The sequence below is a fragment of the Acomys russatus genome, chromosome 1 (genome assembly GCF_903995435.1).
Source record: "Acomys russatus chromosome 1, mAcoRus1.1, whole genome shotgun sequence".
Lineage (NCBI taxonomy): Eukaryota > Metazoa > Chordata > Mammalia > Rodentia > Muridae > Acomys > Acomys russatus.
Genome location: NC_067137.1, coordinates 116,523,485 through 116,544,125, shown reverse-complemented (window position 1 = coordinate 116,544,125; position 20,641 = coordinate 116,523,485). Strand labels below are relative to the sequence as shown.

At 47.8% G+C, this 20,641-nt stretch overlaps 1 protein-coding gene across 2 annotated transcripts in view; it reads right to left on the bottom strand.

The window, feature by feature from the left end:
- Positions 1 to 20,641, bottom strand: part of Eml1 (EMAP like 1) — a 131,307-nt gene that overhangs the window by 33,821 nt on the left and 76,845 nt on the right. For both annotated transcript variants that reach the window (XM_051151260.1, XM_051151249.1), the window contains exon 4: positions 13,112 to 13,243. In XM_051151260.1, coding sequence (XP_051007217.1) covers positions 13,112 to 13,243 — 132 coding nt within the window. The remainder of the gene's footprint in view (positions 1 to 13,111; positions 13,244 to 20,641) is intronic.

Sequence of the window (20,641 nt, the reverse complement as noted above, 5' to 3'; positions counted from 1 at the left end):
GAGTGGAGCCAGCCACGTGTCTATCAACGGAAAGGGTGGAACCAGCCATGTGTCCATCAAAAAAGGGGTGGAGCCAGCCATGTGTCTATCAAAAAAGGGGTGGAACCAGCCATGTGTCCATCAGAAAGGGGTGGAGCCAGCCATGTGTCCATCAACAGAAGGTGTAAATGTTGTTTTTACTGTACACAAGCTTTATGAATACATGCCTTGAAGCTTCTAGCCTCCATACAATCTAATCTTCTGCAAGCCCAGACCTTGAAGGCTTCAGCTTCCAGCCTCAGTCTGCTAACCTAGGCCTAGAATGTTTTCAGCCTCCGAGACTTACTGCTGAATAAGCTCACCCTTTCTAGTTCTTTCTGAACTCTGGCTGGTTCAACTCAGCTGTTCTGGCTCAAGATTCCTCTCCAAGATGACTGATTCAAACTGCTTCTCTCTGCTTCTCACTGAATTGCTCTGCTTGGAAAAACTGCCTCTGAACTCCACGAACTGAACTGCACAAACTCAACTGTACTCAGTTGCATTGAACTGTATTGAAATGTATTGTATTCCAGAACTCTCCTCTACTGTCTCCACCAACTCTTGTTCTCTCTCTGCACTGTTCTTAAGTGTCCTGTCTGTTTTCAGGACAGTTGGGCGTATCCTATCTCTGACTCCTTCTGTCAAATCTTTCTCTGATTCATCACTTTGTCTGTCCCTCAATTAGACATCATAGTTTGGGATTAAAGGTGTGTGTGTACTGAAGGCATGTCTGTAGTCCAGCCAGAGGGATTAAAGGCGTACACTAAGGGGTGTCTGTATTACCCCTGGATGTGATCCCTTGCCAAAGTAGCCATGTTGCTGGATTACAGTTCCTCTAGAAGAAGAAACGGAACAAGCTAGATGTCAACGAACAGAAGGGATGGAATCAGATGTCAATCAACAGAAGGATAAACATGTGGGACAATGGAGTTTTATGCAGCTGCAAGAAAGATAAAATTGCTGGGCGTGGTGGCGCACGCCTTTAATCCCAGCACTCGGGAGGCAGAGGCAGGCGGATCGCTGTGAGTTCGAGGCCAGCCTGGTCTACAAAGTGAGTCCAGCATGGCCAAGGCTACACAGAGAAACCCTATCTCAAAAAACCAAAAAAACCAAAAAAAAAAAAAAAAAAAAAAAAAAAAAGATAAAATTTACAGAAAATGGATAAATCTGGAATATATTATATTAACAAATAACCCAGACTCAGAAAGACAGACATTACACATTCTAGTTAGGGTTACTATTGCTGTGATGAAACACCATGCCTTAAGCAACTTGGGAGAGAAAGGGTTTATTTCAGCTTCCACTTCAAGGTAACAGTCCATCATTGAGGGAAGTCAGGGCAGGAACTCAAACAGGGCAGGAACCTGGAGGCAGGAGCTGATGCAGACCATGGAGGGGTGCTGCTTACTGGCTCCTCATGGCTTGCTCAGCCTGCTTTCTTATAGAACCTAGGACCACCACCCCAGGGGTGGCCCCACCCACAATGCTCTGGTCCCTCCCCCATCAGTCACTAATTAAGAAAATGTCCTACAGGCTTGGCTACAGCCTTATAGAGGCATTTTTGTATTTGAGATTCCCTCCTCTCAGATGACTTCAGCTTGTATCAAATTAACATTAAACTGACCAGCAACATGCTCTCTCATATGTGGATCCTAGTTTGCAATGTCTGTCTGTACGTGTGTGAGTGGGAGCAAGTAGGTATAGACTATGAAATATAAAAGGAGAGCCAAGAAAGGAAGAGGAGATGTGAGGTGAGGGAGGGCAATAAAACATATGCAATGCAAAAGTGAAGAATAAGGGAATACAAGGGGAACTGGGGAAAAGTGGAGGAGAAGAGGGAGGAAAACAAATAAACATGTTTTAGGTAAGCGGAAGAGATGGCTCAACAGTTAAGAGCACTATCTGTTCTTTCAGAGGACCCAGGTTCAGTTCCTAGTACCTGCACGGCAGGTCAAACAAACCATCTGTCACTCCAGTTCCGCAGGATCCAACACCTTTCTCTTCATGGTGCACAGGGGAACATGCAGACAAAATACTCATGCACACAAAATAAAATTTAACTTAAACATGTTAAATTAAAACAAGTTTTATTTGAAAATGCCATAATGAAGCTTAATGCTGGCTCACTGGCTAAACTTTTTAAAATTATTGAAGTCCTGGTGAAAGCACTTGTGGGCGTGGACTTCCTGATGAAAGCACTTGTGGGGGTGGACTTTGTGAGCACATCTCCTGAGTGGTACTGGTCTAAGGGTGAAAGGGGGGTGGGACAGAAGCCACCTCAGAGGAGATGTGGGGGTGTCACTGCTGAGTCCAGCTTCCCTGGGTACCAACCACTCAACAGACAGAAACAAAGCCCCAAGGGCCAGAAGGAAATGCCTCAGTTGGATCAAGGTCACTTTGGGAATAAGCAGAACTTGAAGGAAGGCACCAGATAAGAAACAAGAAGAGTCTATAGTTCTTGTTTGCCCCTCCCCCACCCCACCCCCCCACTCACCCCACCCCACCCCTGCAAGAACAGCCACCAGTGGGGAGGTGGCTCCATCTCCTTTGTAGACCAGAACTTAGAGGCTGCTACGGTTTTAGCTAAAGGGCTGCCATCTGGAAGCTTTGTCCCCGAGCAGAAGTGCTGAGATGAGCCAAAGAGGTCATGGGGGTTATGATCACTAATGCGTTACAGTCAAGAAGCTGGGTTAGAATGACACAACCAGACAGGCTCAGTGGCGCACGCCTGTAATCCCATCACTCGGGAGGCAGAGGCAGACCGATCTCTAGTGAGTTTGAGGCCAGCCTGGTCACCGAACCGAGCCCTGGATACTCCGAAAAACAAACACCAAAGAATGACACAACCAGACGCAGACACGCAGGGATGGCAGGGAGCACGAGCCACTCCTTGCATCCCAGCCGGGAGAGTTCACCTGTTTGACCTGCATCGCTCAGCTTTGCCAGTTCTTCTTGCCTTAAGCTATGAAACAAAGCAGAAGAAATGAAACTATTGCCACAAGGAATATTGGCTTAATCCAGTGGTCCTCAACCTTATTAATGCTATGTCACTTTAATACAGTTCCTCATGTTGTGGTGACCCCCGCAACCATAAAATTAGTTTGTTGCTATTTTATAACTGCAACTTTGCTAATGTAAATATCTGATATGCAGGCTATCTGATATGTGGCCCCATGGGGTCACTTTAATCACTCCTTAAGTGCTGCTAGAGACACAATCTTTGCTTGCTTGAATTAAAAAAAAAAAAACAACAACAACAAAAAAAAATAAGCAGATACTTTATTACAGGCTTTTTTTTTTTTCTCTTTAGGCTGTTTTAAAAATAATGGCAGTTGAATGTATAACTGTCTCATTAGCCAATCATAGATATGTTACTGTGAAATGCAGACTCCTTACATGTAAAGAATTTGTGCAAAACGGCTGTGTTTCAAAGGCAGATACATGCTTAATATCACTTATTTTATGCATGCACATGTATGTGGTGGGGTGCATACGTTGTTACTTAGGGGTTTGTTTGTGTATGCATGTGTGTGTGTGTGTGTGTGTGTGTGTGTGTGTAGGCCAGAGGCAAATGTTAAGAGTTTTTTTCTAGATCATTCTTCACCTTTTTCTTCCTTCCTCACTGAACTCACTGATCTGGCTAGGCTCATCGGCCCCTAAGCTTCAGGGGCCTCCATACTACCATGGTTACAGGCACAGACCCACTATGCCCAGTTCTTTACATGAATTCAAGGATCTAAACTCAGAATTCGATTCTTAATGTGTTAGGGATTTTATTGCTGTGATGAAACACCACGACTCGATGCAACTTGGAGAGGGAGGAAGGAGTTACTTTAGCTTACGACTCTGAGGTCACACTATATCGCTGAGGCAAGTCAGGGCAGGAACCTGAAGGCCGGAGCCAATGCAGAGGCCATGGATGGGTGCTGCTTATGGTCGGTTCCCCGTGTTTTGCTCTGTCTGTTCTTATAGCATCCAGGACCACCAGGCCAGAGATGACCCTGCCCACAGTGAGCGGGGGTCCTCCCGTGTCAACCATCAATCCAGAGAATGCCCCACAGGCTTGCCCACAGAATCTGGTGGGGACATTTTTTCTCAGCTGAGGTTCCCTCTTCCCAAATGGCTCTAGTGTGTGTCAAGTTGACATAAAACTAGCCAGCACATTTTCTTGCATGGCAGGCATTCTATTAACTGAGCCATTGTCTCTCAAAATCTCAACATTACCTCTTCTCTCTTGAGTTCTAACTTGAAATACAATGGAAAAAAACCCACCTTGACTAGAAGCCATCCTTCAGCCTTGCTATATCAGGGCTATTACCCATCGGTACCCTTGACTTCCAGGCCACTCCACGCATGTGTGGAGAGGGTGGTAGGGCTGCTGCTCGCACACAGTGGCTCAAACCTAAACAGAATTTGCTGTTGGTGAAAGCTTTTCAAACTCTAAACTGTGGTCAAGGAACACAGGACTGTAAAAAGCCTGGCTGGCTTTCCAGTCTAAATACTAGGCGTCCCTTGGGGCTATGTGGCCCCAGACAAGCTATCTAACCCCTGGGCTAAGTAGCTGTGTCTCCAGCTGCTGTTCAGTGGCTTTCCCTGAAGCATTCCAGTAGCAGCATGGGCTCCGTGTCCCTCCTCCTGGAAATCAGCCTGCAGATGACACACGGGCTGCTGCTCGGGTCTACACTAGTGGCCACTTCCTGTGAGGCCTTCTTGGATGTCCAGCCCACACTGCGGTCTTCCCACATGCCCCACGCCTGCTCCACCCTCGGGTCATTTAACCCTGCATTTGATTTTGCTTCTCTCCACTGGGAAGAAAGGCTCACAAGAGCAGGATCCCCACCCTGTTTACTGCTGCACTTTCAGGGCGGAACAGAGGGTGACTGCCACCTGGCACGAGGGGCGGCGGGACCTGAAGGCTGCTTCTCTCTAGTTCCTCCCTCAGGCCTCATACCACAGATGACTTGGTGTGCCTCAGAAAGTCTCTTGGTGTCCCCACCCACATTCCACTCAGGTCTGTTTTGGGCACCCCTTGAAGGTCTGTGGAAAAGGAGTATGTGAGCATGGAATCCTCCATTATCTGGACCTCTAGGAATTTGACCTGTCACCCAGCCCACTTCCCAGCTAGTCATGTGTTTTCTTTCTGACACATCAACACTGCAGCATGGGCCTGCCCGCCTCTGTTCTTTCTTTCTTTCTTTTTCTTTTCTCTTTTGGTTTTGTCCCAGTATACAGCTTGGTGGCTTCAGCTCTGCCAGACTAGAATAGGTGTCTTTCTGTGGCTCACCTGGCCTGTCCCCACTGCCAGAGTCTTTGTCACTTATGTATTAGGCCCATGGGCAGGGTGAGGACAAGAGAGGGAAAGTGAAGAAGAAACAGACAGCAAACCTCCCAAGGTTATATAAACAGGATTGGGGAGCCAGACAGGAAATCAAAGGGCAGGAAAGGGACGCTTGGCATCATGATGTCAATCACAGGGGTGAAAGGCCGTGGGCACCTGCCTTGAACACTGACTTCCGTGATCACAGTTTCCAGAAACAGGAAAACACAGTTGTGAGCGCTGGGGAGATGCCTTGCTTGGTAACGTGCCTGTCCCATAAGCATGAGAACCTGAGTTCAGATCCCCAGCACCCACACAGGAAGCCTAGTGCTGGCTGGGGGCGCATCTGAAGCATGCGTGGGGCCCTCTCGCTAGTCAGCATAGCCAATCGGTAAACTCCAGGTTGAGCGTGAGACTCAGTCTCAAAAACCAGTGGGTGGGAAGTGACTAAGGAAGACAACTGACACTGACCTCTGGCTGGCACACATGTACATGCAGGTGAGTATGCTCACACACACGTGTACACACACACACACACACACACACACACACACACACACACACACTGAGAGAGAAACTCCACAGGGGAAATCAAACCCTCAAGGATGCTTAGGTCTCTAGCAGTCTGAGGAGAATGGCTTCTAGGAGCAGGTAACACCCGGTGGGCATCAAAGCCACTTCCCACTTGCCTATTTTACCCACAAGAACCCACTTGTATCTCTATCTCAGGAGCCCTTTGCTAACACTCATAAAAAAACAAACAATTGAAGAATGCCAGCACCTGTTATTTAAAGCCCATTAAGAGGCGAATTGCCACAGGGATTGAAGAGTGAAGAAGCTATCTTTTTTTTTCTTTTTTTATTATTAATTTATTCAAATTACATCTCAGTTGTTAGCCCATCCCTTGTATCTCCCATTCCTCCCTCCCTCCCACTTCCCCCCCATTCCCCTCCCCTATGTCTGTGACTGAGGGAGACCTCCTCCCCCTTATATGCTCATAGGTCTCTTCTTGATGACCTATTATCCTTCCTCTGAGTGCCACCAGGCGTCTCCATCCAAGGGACATGGTCAAATATGAGGCATCAGAGTTTGTGTGAAAGTCAGATCTCCTTCTCCACTTAACGGTGGAGAATGTCCTGTCCATTGGCTAGTCTGGGTAGGGGTTCGAAGTTTACTGCCTATATATCTTTTAAGAGACCAGAGACTTACTCGGCCTGCAGCACAAAACACAACTCTAAGGCGAAAGTGTTGTGTTGATGGTCAACCTCTAGGTGGCGCTCTTTACCAGTTTCTTAAGTGGTTCTAGGTTTTTATGTAATTTCATTCATTCAGGGACTGCTACTGGGCAGTTTTTGTGTTCCTTGCACTTTGCAAAGTGCAGGAGGATCAGAGACTGAAAAAGGACAATGCCTCTGCCCTCCTAGAGCCCAAGGGAGGTCATGGGTGGGAATGGGGGCGGGGGGATGGAGGAGGGTTACAGACACACAGCCATTCTACAACATACTTACCTCAGGTGAGGGCTAAAAGGGGGGCTGAGCCTGGCAGGGTGAGGTGAAGTCTGTCCAAACACAAACACTACCCCCCGTGAACCTCAGGTGAGGGCTAAAAGGGGGCTGAGCCTGGCAGGGTGAGGTGAAGTCTGTCCAAACACAAACACTACCCCCCCTGAACCCTCCCCGCCCCATGTTCCGTTCCCCGCCCTGCCTTGCACCGTGCCGCTCACAGAGCACAGAGTAGGTCTGAGTGCAGCACTGCTGCAAGGCTGTGTGAGCAAGGTGATAGACGTTGTCAAAGTTCCTGATTCCTCTCTTTTCAGGTTGGGGTAAGAGGCACGGAATTCTAAAATGTCTGTGACAGTCATGTTCTTGTTGACTGTCAATGGGACGTGATCTAGCAGCACCTGGGAGGAGCGCCTCCCTCAGGAAGTGTCTGTGTTGGGTTAGCTTGTTAGAGATTTTCTTAGTTGGGCTAACTGGGGGCGGGGAGAGCCCACCCTGAATATGAGCAGCGCCATCTGCCCTGGGCTGTGTAAATAACTGTTGAGAGGGGCTTGAGAGAACACGAACACGCCTGGGCTCATTCTCTGGCCTTTAAAAAAAAAATTAATGTGTGTGGGTGCCTTGTTTGCATGCATGCCTGTGTGCCACATGCATGTCTGCTACCCACAGAAGCCAGGGGAGCAGGTTGAGCCCCCGGCACTGGAGGTACAGATAGTTGTGAACCCCCCCTCCCCCAGCATGGGTGCTGGAAACCGAACCCGAGTCCTCTGCAAGATGTCATTCTTTTTTTTTTTTTTAGTAGGATAATGTATCAATTTTTTAGTATATTTTATTAATTTATTCACATTACATCTTAATGGTTATACAGATGTCATTCTCATTTGCGGAGCCATCATCTCGCCAGCCCCACAGTCTCTGCTTCTTACTATGGATGCTACATGTTTAAGTTCCTCAGGCTCCTGCCACTGTGACTTTCCTGCAGTGACAGACCCTAACTGGGAACTGGGAACTAGAATAGTATCACAGCAACAGAAACAAAACTAGGGCAGTCCCCAGGAAGAGGATCAGACACGGGCAAGTGAGGACCCTGATCCCTTTGGATGGAGCAGCAGCAATCACAACTGCACGTGACAACTGCCAGCCTGGCGTAAAGGATGCTCTGGGGGGACCTTAGCAATCCCCGTGGCATATGGGAGGTAGGTAGTGGTCTTATGTTGAAAAATCCTCCCCCACGCCCCAATTAAAGTAATTTAGACTCAAGGGGTGAAAAGTGGCAGGGCTGCAGTAGAAACCTGGGCGTGACTGTCAGGCTCCATCATTTTAACTTTTTCTCCTTTCATTAAGAGGGATATGCATATTTGCTCAACAAATGCTTCCGGGGCATCTACTATGTGCCTTGGCCTTGTTCAAGATGCTGACCTGGGATTAAGAAAAAACCTCATTGGGGTTGAAGATGGAGGCGCATTTCTGTAATCTCAGCACTTGGAAGGCTAAGGTAGGATTGTGAGTTCCAGGCAAGATGGGCTACAAAACGAGTTCAAGGCTAACTCGAAACATTGGTGGAGCCCAGTTTTTGTTTTTAAAGTCCCCAACACACACACACACACACACACACACACACACACACACGGCTGTCTAGTAGGGATGTTCAGATTATTCAAAATTGCATTGCATTGTAGCTAAGGAACTCTTTACACTATGATGGAGAGGAGAGTATGTGGAAAAGCAAACCTCTCCTGCAGCCTGTCAACTCAGGTCAACTACACACCGTGTGGTTTGTACGTGTGTGTGTGCTGAAGCAAACCTTGTTCCTGCCTGTGTAAAGCACACTGCACACTTGAGACTGGATGTGTGGGGACCCACGTCTGAAATGAGTCTCTCTGCTGACACAGGACTGAGCTTGTACAGCAAACCAAAGAGAGGCCAGTGATGTCAAAATTAGCCACGCCACCTGCAGGGTACGCTAGAAAGAAAGTGTAGTTGGGAATATGGAATTGTATCCAGGGAGTCCTGGGTCGCTGCTGACACTACAGGGGATTTTCGGAAATGGGTTACTTGTGAAATAAACTCTAAAAGAGAAGGAAAGATAACATCCAGGGAAGCAGAAGAGAGATGCTGGAGAGGTGTGACGTCAGGGCCCAGGAGAGGAGGAGGGGCCTCAGCTGAAGAGTCTTGACCCGGAGGCTGAGAACAAAGGTCACTACTTAGGGTAGCAACATAGAAGCAAAGCAACTGGGGGCCTGTAGGAACTGGAGGAAGCAAACAGAGGCCAAAGCCGGGACCTGCATCACTCTAGGAAGGAGGAGAGTTGGCACAGTTGCCCTCCCCTGGCTGTAAAGGAACAGGGCTGCCTGCTGAGTTCAGGCTGTACAGCTTAACAGGCACGCCGCCCAAGGAAATATTTTGTTTTTCCCTTCAAATTTGTTGACGCCAAAGACTGGCATTGTACATGGTGTGGCAACCAAGTTTCCAACAGATAGCTAGATAGTTCTACTCTAGAAAAGCAGCCCACTTGGGACAAGTTGTAAAAGGACGCATAGTGTCTTAATCTTTATCACACATCTCTGTCAGTGGCCATAGTAGAAACACTTTCTCAGTCCACTAACATATAATGGAAACTGTGCTTATAAACTTAGAACAAAGTAGCCATTTTTCTGATATAAAAGTTTTTAAAGTTAAAAAAAAATCCTTAGTGGATTAGTGTACTGGCTACATCACACTGTTCTTTCAGAATGTTACCACTGCTTCCCTATTTAAATTTAATAAGCACTTCATGGTGACAAGACTCATTATGTAATTATTAATATTCATTTTCCATGAATATTACATAAAGTAAAATATTACATTGCCCTACAGTGCTTTTGTCTCTAATGGAAGCATTGTCAGCGTAGAGATTAAATGCTGTTAAAATCCTGAGGCAAAGTATTTTTACATGTTAAAGAGTCTAAGATGGAAGGTGACGACTGTACGAAGCCACAAGAAAGACTGTCAGTTCCACCCATCACTTCTAAAGAAGATGAGACCCGGGAGCAAAAAGATGGAAAACACAATAATGAATGCAGCTCCAAATAAAAGAGATGCTTACCCTGTTTTAAGAGAAGTGGCTACATGTGGGGAGCGCTCGGGATTCGGCGAACGCTTGGTTCCTTCTCAAGAGTGAAGAGTTGTATAACTCATACAGAGTTGCCCTGTAGTTGCTCTCACAGACACTGGGGTGGCATTCTTGTGCATACGGTGTGACCCAGTGAGCATTTTGGCTACCGATGTGTGAGGTTTGAGTGCACAGATGAGGGCAGAGCCCGACTTCTCTGGGTGACATCAATGCGTTTCTACCTACGGGCCAAAGGCTGCCCTGAGAGGAAGTGGGAGGGCCTCCAGCCACCATGGAGAAATTATCAAAATTTCTCCAGTCAGAAGTCATCCCTTCTGCGGTTAGCGTATGACTACAGGTGCCCGGCTCGCAGCTGGGAGGATCATGGCATGGGCCATCCCTTCCCAGAATCGCGGTTAGATTTTGTCAAAATCTCGGTTGTATTCAACCATTCATTCATACAAATGTAATTAAACCTGTCAAACCAAAGAAAGGAGCGGTCACTTCGGAAGCCATCAATCAGCTTCACTGTACACACAAGGAAGAGAATATTGACGCCTCATGCATTCTTCTCCCATGCTCTGCCGCCCCACACAGATGACCCTTTAGGGAGCGCCAGGCAAGGCATTGAGTGTTTTCTTCCCAGTTAGCACTGCTGCAGGAGTCAAAAGAATGAGGCACATAAAGTCTCAAGATCACAGAGGAAAAGCCAGGGCTCTCAAAAGTGAAAGTGTCCAGATCTTTCCATGTGCTTTCCACTCAGTCTTACTGCCTGCAGGAACTGAACAGGCAGATCTTTTCGGATGGGAGGCAGCCACCTAAGGTGACTCACTGGAACTTAGAACCCCAGTGAGGAGAGACACCAGCCTGCCTCTCCCTCCCCCCCCCCACCAACACCCCCCCCCCAACTCCCTGGCTGAAGTCATGGTAGAATCCACAGGGGCCCTCCCTAGGCTTTTCTCGGGATTAGCCTTAGAACCCCAGTGAGCATCTGTGAGGTTGGAGCTGGGGGGGGGAGGGGGGGGGAGAGGAATGAGGATGTGGTGAACTGGGCCAGGCAGTGCTCACATTACCAACTTGACCCTATCACTCCGATTGCTATCCCAACAGGCTCCTCCAAAATATGTGCCAGTAGGAGTGGGGACCCAAGTGTCCTCTCTGAACCCCCTGGCAGCAGGCAGGCCTAGGTGGTCTCTAGGTTGCAATGAGATGGCGGGTTCGGCTTCAAGTGGACACTTTCAGGAGCTAGGATTATTTTTAGAAAATGATTTGCAAACATTCCCATTCTCTCATTTCCAAATCAAAATTCCTTCCTGTGGCACTTCTCAAAAACCCCTTTGGAAACATCTTTTATGGAAATATCTACGCAGCACATTAAGCAAAGCCATAGGATTTACAGGAGAAAACAGGTATGGACGTTACACAATGTAGTCTCCTGATAAAAATCAGATGTTCCTAAGACCTGCCAAAACAGACATTTCAGATCAGCACCAACGTCAGCCTGAATTCCATTCAGAGCAGCCTTGGGGCCCCCTGGCCTCATTGCCAGGGTCTTACCATCCGATTAGCATAAGATTAGATAATCTTCCCCTGAGTAGCACTCCGAGTGAGTCTGAGAAGATGAGTTCATGGTTTCTGAACCGGTCAGCAGACTGTGGACTCAACTTACTGCACAATATAAATAAAGAGCTGTCAGTATTCTTAAAATTTGTTTTAGTCTATAGTGTGGGTGTTTTACCTGCATGCCTGCCTGCACACCCTGAGTATGCAGTACCCAGGTAGAGGATGTCAGAGCTCCTGGAACTAGGGTTACAGGCTGCTGTGAGCTGCCACATGGGTGTTGGAAATCAAACCCAGGTCCTCTGGAAGAGCAGCAGAGTCCTAACCAATGAACTGTCTTTCTGTCCCTTTACCACCTTCTCCTCTTCTTCCTCCTCCTCCTCTTCCTCTTCTTCTTCCTCTTCTTCCTTTTCTTCCTCCTCCTCCTCTTCCTCTTCTTCTTCCTCTTCTTCCTTTTCTTTCTTCCTCCTCCTCCTCTTCCTCTTCTTCTTCCTCTTCTTCCTTTTCTTCCTCCTCCTCCTCTTCCTCTTCTTCCTCCTCCTCTTCTCTTTCTCCTCCTCCTCTTCTTCCCCCTCCCGCCATCAGCCCCTTCTCCTCTTCTTCTTTTACAAAGATCCTTTTGAGAGCTAAAACTGACACAGAGTTTTAAGCACCCCTTATAAGACCGAGTCCCCACACAGTTTCAAAGTTGGAAGCTTTACAGCCTGTGGTTTGGAACCAACTGCGTTCTGACTAAGCTATCTCCTTACATGAACATCTAAAAAGAAGCAAGCTTAACCTCTGAAACTGAGACTCCTTCCTGGACTCTGCTGAACAGAGAAATAAAACCTGGGCATGGCAAGAACAATCCCATGCCAGGCAGAAAGACAGAGGAACCGCACTGACCCAACACATTCTTAAAACCGTCTGTTAAAACACCCAAAGGTAGCCTTTGCAAGTAAAATGTTACCATGCACTTCCCAGATATCTATCACGATCTGCTGTACATTAAACTCAGAGAAACTTCACAGTTTGCAGTAAGTGTAGGACAGAAACCCAGAACAGAAAACGCTTCATAGTTATGGTGTTAGCTCACTATTATAAACAGCCCCTTAGTAAGTGTCAAAGCACAGATTTCAACCTGTCCATCTCAGCAAATACTACTGACAAGCTTTAAACATTCCAGCAGAATTAATTTCAAGATTAATTTGGGAAGCTGTATTGGAGACAGGCAGTGCCACACCTGGAAATTCAGATCCACTCCCTGGGCTAATTTCTCAGCCACCACTTTACCATTACTATCGCCATCACCAAAATCATCACCACCACCATCATCATCATCACCACCACCACCATCATCATCACACCACCACCATCATCATCATCATCATCACCATCACCACCACCACCATCATCACCATCATCATCACCATCACCATCATCCTCACCATCATCTCAGACATGCCCTGTGATTGCCAGCTCCCCCTCTTCCCCATTAATGCAATCTCAGAAGGCCTGGCACCCAGACGGGGACTTGACTTATCAAGAGGGCTCTTCCGAGCTGTCCCTTGGGTAGAGTTGTCCCTTGGGTAGAGTTGTCCCTTGGGTAATAAAATGGCGAAGGTACTGACAGCAGTGTGCTCTTACCTCTCGTTGTTCTTCTTGCTGCTGGAGGAGCTGCTGGTGGAGCCTGTGCGGTTCCGGCTTCCTTTGGAGTCCCCGGAGCTCTCCCTCCGGCCACCTGGAGACACTCGCTCAGAGGAGCTGGTCCTATTGATGCTGCAGGAAGGGCAGGCAGATGAGAATGAGGCCTCCATAGTGTGATTGTCCTTCACTGCTGAGTGTACTGAGGGCACATGGGGTACACACTCAGGCTATGTAGACATTTGAAAGACAAAGGGATCCAAAGTCCTTACTATGGAGATCAAAAGGCTTCCACAACGTCGCCTGGACTCCATCCGTGCCTCTGCTCAGTGCCTTTGTGACTGAGGCAAGTGCTGTAGTTCAGACGCAGGGAGGAAACTGAGCCAAAGACCCCCAGGATACTGTGGGGGGGCTTTGGAGGCCACAAACCTGCTCTTGGAGGGTGCTTCAGTCTAGATCAGTGGCACTTAATCAGGGGTGACACCATCCCCCAGGAGACATTTCACAATGTATGGAGCCATTCCTGGTCACAACTCAGGGGATTGGGCTGCTACTGATGTGGTGGGTAGCAGCCAAAGATGCTGCTGATTGCCCTGCAGTGCACTGGGCGTCCCTCAGCAGGGGGTGACAGAGCAATGACAACACCGGCTCAAGAGAACTCATGCCAAAGCCACACCAGGAACAAATGCAGATGGGGCACCACAGGTCACAGCAGGAGCACCTGCCACAGGCCAACCAACAGTCTGAGCTCACATACGCACTCAGCTTCAGGACACATGAGGAGCAGGACTGCAGTGTTGGAAGCTGGGGAAAGTACCAACAAGGGCTTGAATGTGTCAAAATTACCCACACAGAGTCCAGGGCAGGCTTCTCAACATTTTCTGCTTGTGCTTTACCTGAGATACCATCACTGACCTGGGTTTACAGGTGTCTACAAGAGGCATACAAATGAAGCACACTAAGAAACTATAGGGTTTTTGTTTGTTTGGTTGGTTTGGTTTTTCAAGACAGGGTCTGTGTAGCCTTGGCTGTCCTGGGCTCTCTTTGTAGGCTAGGCTGGCCTCGAACTCACTGAGATCCGCCTGCTTCTGCCTCCCAAATGCTGGGCTTAAAGGTCTGTGCCACCATGCCCAGCCTATAGGTCTATTTTAGAACAGTTCTCTGGTATACATATGATTTTCCACTTACTGAAATGATAGCCAATTTGCATATTAATGACATGCTTGTTTATTTTCCCATGACGATTTAAATCTTAGCTGGATATCTGATACTACAGGGCATAGTGCCTCTCCAGTGCTTTTCAGAGTACATAGATATTATGGGTGAGTAACTGTTGATGATAAGACTTTACTTCACATAAATATGTAATACAAAGTGACAGAAGTATGACACATGCGCACACCCACATGCACACACACACACACACACGTGCACACACATGTAAACACCATGAAGTGTGTGTACGTCTATATGTGTGAGTGGTCATTGGAGGCCAGAAGAGGGCATTGGATCCCCTGGTGCTAGAGTTCAGGAAGTTGTAAGCCACTCACTGTGGGTACTGGGGTTAAGAACCACTGATCCATCTCTCCAGCTCCAAACAGCAATTTTAAAGACTCACACACTCTAACACAAAAGAGTCCCGAGGTATATGATTAGATACTCACAATGCTGACAAAGGACAGGGAGAACACGCTGGCTAAGCCATTCGGCATCTACGGAAGCAGGGGACTCCATGTACACAGTAGAAACACCACAGCTCACAGCATACAATCACCTCGCATCTGAGCGGAGGTGCTCCAAGCAAAGTTCCCTGGCATGGCAGCGCACACCATGTGTTCAGAACCAAGGCTGCAGTGAAGTCACACAGTACAACACAGGTGAGTGCTGCCAGAGGCCTCTGATTCATTGTGCATTTGATTTTGAGTTAATTTTTGATGGCTGGTCACTCAGAAATCTTTTACTCATGCCAAAATTTTCATGATCGTCTCATTCAATCACCGACACACATGCATGCTTGTCACCCACAGCTGAAGGCGTGCTCTAGGAGAGAGCAACCAACACATGGGAACCCCAGCCAGCTATGGTAGCACATGCCTCTAAACACAGCACTTTGGAGGCAAAGGCAGGAGAATCTTTGTGAACTTGTGGCCACCCTGGCCTACAAAGTGAGTTCCAGAACAGCCAGAACTGTTGCACAGAGAAACCCCGACTCAAAATACACACACACACACACACACACACACGCACACACACACATACACACACACATACACACACACACACACACACACATACACACACACACACACACACACACACACACACACACGTGCACATGGGCCAAGGGCGGGGGAGGGGGACAGTCAGGATTTCATAGGCCCAACAAAGAGCCAGGGGACAGTGAAGGCTGAGTGCCTCCTCCCAGAGCATCCAATGGACTGATTACTTGCATTTTCCAGTCCTCTGTGCCACAGTGCTCGGAGTATAGTCCTTTGAGGAGACAATTAGGTCAAGAGGGTAGTACGAGCCCGGGAGTATGAGGTTAGTGCCTTCACAAAAGGGGCTCATGCGAGCCTTCTCATCACTGCCCACCGTGCCAGGACGCAGTGAGGAGCAGCAGGGTGCCACCCCGAAGAGGACCTCATGGAGCCCGGTGCATGATGGACATCTGCTCACAACCAACCACTCCTCTTCCGTGACTTGTCAGCCAACAGACTTATGGTGCGGTGCTTAAGCAGCCAACACTCATCTCCACGAGCTCAGGACTGTTACAGGCTTCTCTGGGAGCCCTTTATCTTCCTTGTGGGCCACCCTTGAGCTCTTACCACACTAGTCCACTCTGCATCCTTAGCAGAGGCCAGAAAGGATGAAATAACCGATAGATAGTAAATGGATGATATGTATCCATATATAATGAATATACAGAGTGAACGAATCCGTATGTGTCCATATGTAACGGACACATAGTGAGTGGATCCGTATGTGTCCATATGTAACGGACACATAGTGAACGGATCCGTATGTGTCCATATGTAACGGACACATAGTGAATGGATCCGTATGTGTCCATATGTAACGGACACATAGTGAATGGATCCGTATGTGTCCATATGTAACGGACACATAGTGAATGGATCCGTATGTGTCCATATGTAACGGACACATAGTGAATGGATCCGTATGTGTCCATATGTAACGGACACATAGTGAGTGGATCCGTATGTGTCCATATGTAACGGACACATAGTGAGTGGATCCGTATGTGTCCATATGTAACGGACACATAGTGAATGGATCCGTATTTGTCCATATGTAACGGACACATAGTGAGTGGATCCATATGTGTCATGTCATGGTATGGACAGGACTATTCATCTGGTGGCCATTAGGTGTCACCATGCCATAGATGTGGGGAAGAAAAAGAAAAAAAGCCCCACAGAAAAGTGCATCTTCAGAAGCAGGTTGAAAAGCTGCCATGAAATCAGGAAGCAGAGACAGGACACAGAACCTGTTAGCACTGTACAGAGAAGTGCAAGAGTGCGTGTGTGTGTGTGTGTGTGTGTGTGTCTATGTGTGTGTGTGTGTCTCCATCTATTGTGTGTCTGTCTGTATCTGTCTGTGAGTGTGTGTGTTTGTGTATGTGAGTGTGTGTGTCTGTGTGAGTGTGTGTGAGTGTTTGTGTGTGTGTGTATCTCAGGAGCCACAGAGAAAGACAAGCCACCAAATCTCATAAAGTAGTGCACAGGAGCTCAGGGACCACGGTAGCAGGGCCCAGTTCCAGGAAGAGACCACCTGTGTGTGGCCCGGACATGCAGCTTCTGCTGGGCTCCTGTCACTCATCCATCCTTCTTTCTTGCCACTCCCTTCCTCCTTGGTCTATCCATTCCTCAGCCCAATCTCCAGCCCTTTGCCTTGGTAATTCTGAGCCATTCAGGTAAGAACCTTGTGTTCCAGCTGTAAAGACCCCTAATGTGCTGGCTTTTGTAAAATCACCGCATTCGTAGAGTGAGTAAATGTACTCCAAATAACCGTGACCATGGTCATTTTTACACACAGTCTTCCTGGTGACTGAGGAGCTTTGAATCTGTGGCACCAGGCATCTCACTAGAGCCTCTGTATGGGTGCGCATGAAGGTCGGAGTGTGGTTTGTTCATTTTTTGTGTGTGTGTTTTGTTTTAGAATGCTCAATTTGGCGACAAGGAAATGACACGTCTTAGGACAGCGCGGCTTTTCTGAAACTTAGGATTACAGGCTATAAAGATCAGAGAAACTGTTAGGTTCGGAGCTCACCATCCTCCTATCAGGAAAACCATCAGCTGCTGTAGCTTGTGGAGTCACCTCTGCCAAGTACCCAGTGCACACCGGAAGCTCTCCTGTGGGAGCCACTGAAGGGGCCCTGGGAGACTGGAGCTGCCAGAAGAGGCCCAGAGCGTCGCCTCTGCAGTGTCCTTGTGGGAGTTCATGGTAAGTTCATGACAATTTAAAGAACTGCATAAAACACCCTTGCGGCACAGCGAAGCGCACTTCTTTTCAAGCTACGGCTAACTAAACAACCCAATGCCTAGAGCTGGTGGGGGACCAGCAGATAGTGGTAACTGGACCCTTACATAGAGTATTTCACTTACCCTCACACAGTCCATGTACAAATATCATCACCTTAACTTTACAGACAAATAAAATAAAATTCGGGGATACACAGCAACTTGCCTGGGCTGGGTTAGTGGCTTTAGCCCATGCCCTCTCTACTGCAGGAAGCCTCCTTAGTCACCCAGGAGGGATTCCAGAGCTGCTGTGTTCCCTCGGGACTTTGAGGTGCACCCGCTCTGTAGATCTGGTAGGTTTCTACCGATCCGATATATATTGGGAGACCTTGGATGAGACCATTTAGCCACCGTGTTGGAGGGAGGTGATCTAGGATTACAGAGCAGACCTAAGCTCACCTCATGTCGGCACTAATCTATTCAGAGTGTCTCAGACGTGTTCTGTCCACACTTAAGCACATAAATGTGAGAAAGCATTTTGGTTTTTAGATTTATTTTTATTTTATATGTATAAATGTTTATATATATACATATATATGTACACACACACATATATATATGTACACACACACACATATATATATGTACACACACACACACATATATACACACACACGCACATATATGAACTACGTGAATGCCTGGTGCCCAAGGAGACCAGAAGAAGGCATCGGGCCCCATGAAACTGGAGTTATAGACAGCTGTGGGCCACCACGTGTGTGCTGGTAACTGAACCCTGGTCCTCTGCAAGAGCAGCCAGTGCTCTTAACCACTGAGCATCTCTCCAGCCCTGGTAGGAAAGTGCTGTAATAAGCTTCAGGCAATTGCAGGCTGCAAATGTCAGAACTGACAGACAGCATGTTTTGCACACACAGCTTGAGTACAATCCCTCACAGCTCTTTTAGGATGTTTGTCACACCCACATTTGCATCAAAATGTTAAACTTCAAAAAAAAAAAAAGTTGCTATTGTTTTATATGTAGAGAAAAAGAAATAAGGCATTTTCTTTTGAGAACCAAGAGCCCTTATGAATCAAAGAGGATTTCAGAGGCTCAGATGAAGGCGGGGAAAACAAAAGCTTGAAGACATTGTAGCAACAAGGGCGGCAGAGAGAGTGGGGCTGCGACTCTTTGCAGGAAGCTCCCTGTCTGCACCTCACAGCTCTTACAGTCCCTCAGGACAGCTTTGAGCAGAAACAATGTCCTTTAGCTGGGCCCTGGCAGGGGTACCAGCTTGAGAGATGCCTCACAGTAACACAGCTCATCTTGGGGTGTGTGAGGAGGCTAGGTGGGGTGCCATTTCTCTCCATCTGCTTCTCTGTCCCCACACCCGACCCCAGACTTCTGAAGAGAAAGCGGCTTTTTGTATTTCGTTACATGTGCATCGAAGAATTGCTGCCAATTTGAATCTCAGCCTTGACAAAATTTCCGCCGTGGAGACGTGTGACACCCGTTCTTGTGATGAGGTAATAACTCTCAGCCCGAGAAGCTAGAATGATGGCTTAGATGATTTGAGCTCAAGAAATGGTTTTCTCCAAAATCTCATACGAGGGCCTGAACATTTAAAAATCAATGGGGGATCTGACACATAGTGCTTGGGACCAGAGAGTTTCTGCGGATGAATTAAAAACCCACTCAAAAGACACTAGGCACTGACTGTGTCTTCCAAGCCATGCGGAGTGCTACAGAGTCAGCAGGGGGCTTTTTGTACTGCAGATTATGACATATCTAATTCTGACAGGCTGAGATGACCTACTTTAATAATTAAGTAAAAAAAAAAAGTTTTTCTCTATCCCCTATGATAAATATAGATTAAACCAGGTCTTTCAAAAGCTTGTGTGTGTGTGTGTGTGTGTGTGTGTGTGTGTGTGCCTGTGCAATGTGGCACACGTGTGTAAGGGCAGGTGTGTGCATCTGTTCATGCGCATGTGGAGGCCAGAGTCAGGTCAAGGAGGACACAGTGTCTGTCAGGTGTCCTCCCCTATTGCTCTCAGCCTTTCTCCCTGGCAACAGCATCTCTCACTTGACTTGGAGTTGAGAAGCAGCCAGTAAGCCCCAAAGTTCTTCCTGTCTGAGTCTTCTACAGTGCTGGGGTTTAACACACATACATACACACATACACACACATAGCCAGCTTCCTCTGTGGGGTGCTGAGCATCTGAACGCAGAGCCTTGTGCTTGTGTGGCAGGTGCTCTTGCCCCACCTCTCCCCAGCCATCAGCCCAGCCCCTAAAGCCCTTGTGACAAGTCCTTTCCCAGAAACAGCATATTAGCAAGTTTTCGAGAAACAAGACAAAACAAAATAATAACAACAACAAACTATTGACCTCTCCCTCCCGTAGGAAGCTGACCTCTTCAGTTATGGGAACCGCTTGGTTTCTGATGACCGGACATGGGCCACTTAGCCCTTCCTGGCTCAACACCATAACCGACCGTTCTCTACTTTGCTGCTGACAACAGATGTAGACTCTATATTCCGTTTACCCTGGTAGACCTGGAACTCTTACAGACCACCCCCGCACCCAGCACATACCACTGGCTGGTGTTGCTGGCCACCCGACTCGCTCAGGCTCCCAAGTGCTGAGATGATGGAGACAAGTTGCCATGTCCAGTCTAGAAACAATTTTTTTTTAATCAACTGAATTCAGATTTTGTTTTTCTGCTCTTTGCATGGCGTGTGTATCTGGCACTGACTTCTGCCAGGTCACAGATCCAACAGCCTGACGTTTTCCCAAGGGGCAGTTGGTGGTTTGGAAGCAACAGCGACTTCACCGTTCTGTCTCAGACTGGCACAGAGCACTGTTAAAATGATGCCTGTACCAGTTTTGTTCTTTTGATCTCTGCTCACCGTCCCCCCACCGCCCCCCTCCCATTGTCCTGCTCTGCTAACTCAGAGAGACAATGAGCCATTGTCTCTTTCTTGAGCACAGGGAAACCGCTATTGATGGCCTCAGCAGTCCACAGAGCAAGGTGTGACCTACAATGTCTTCCACG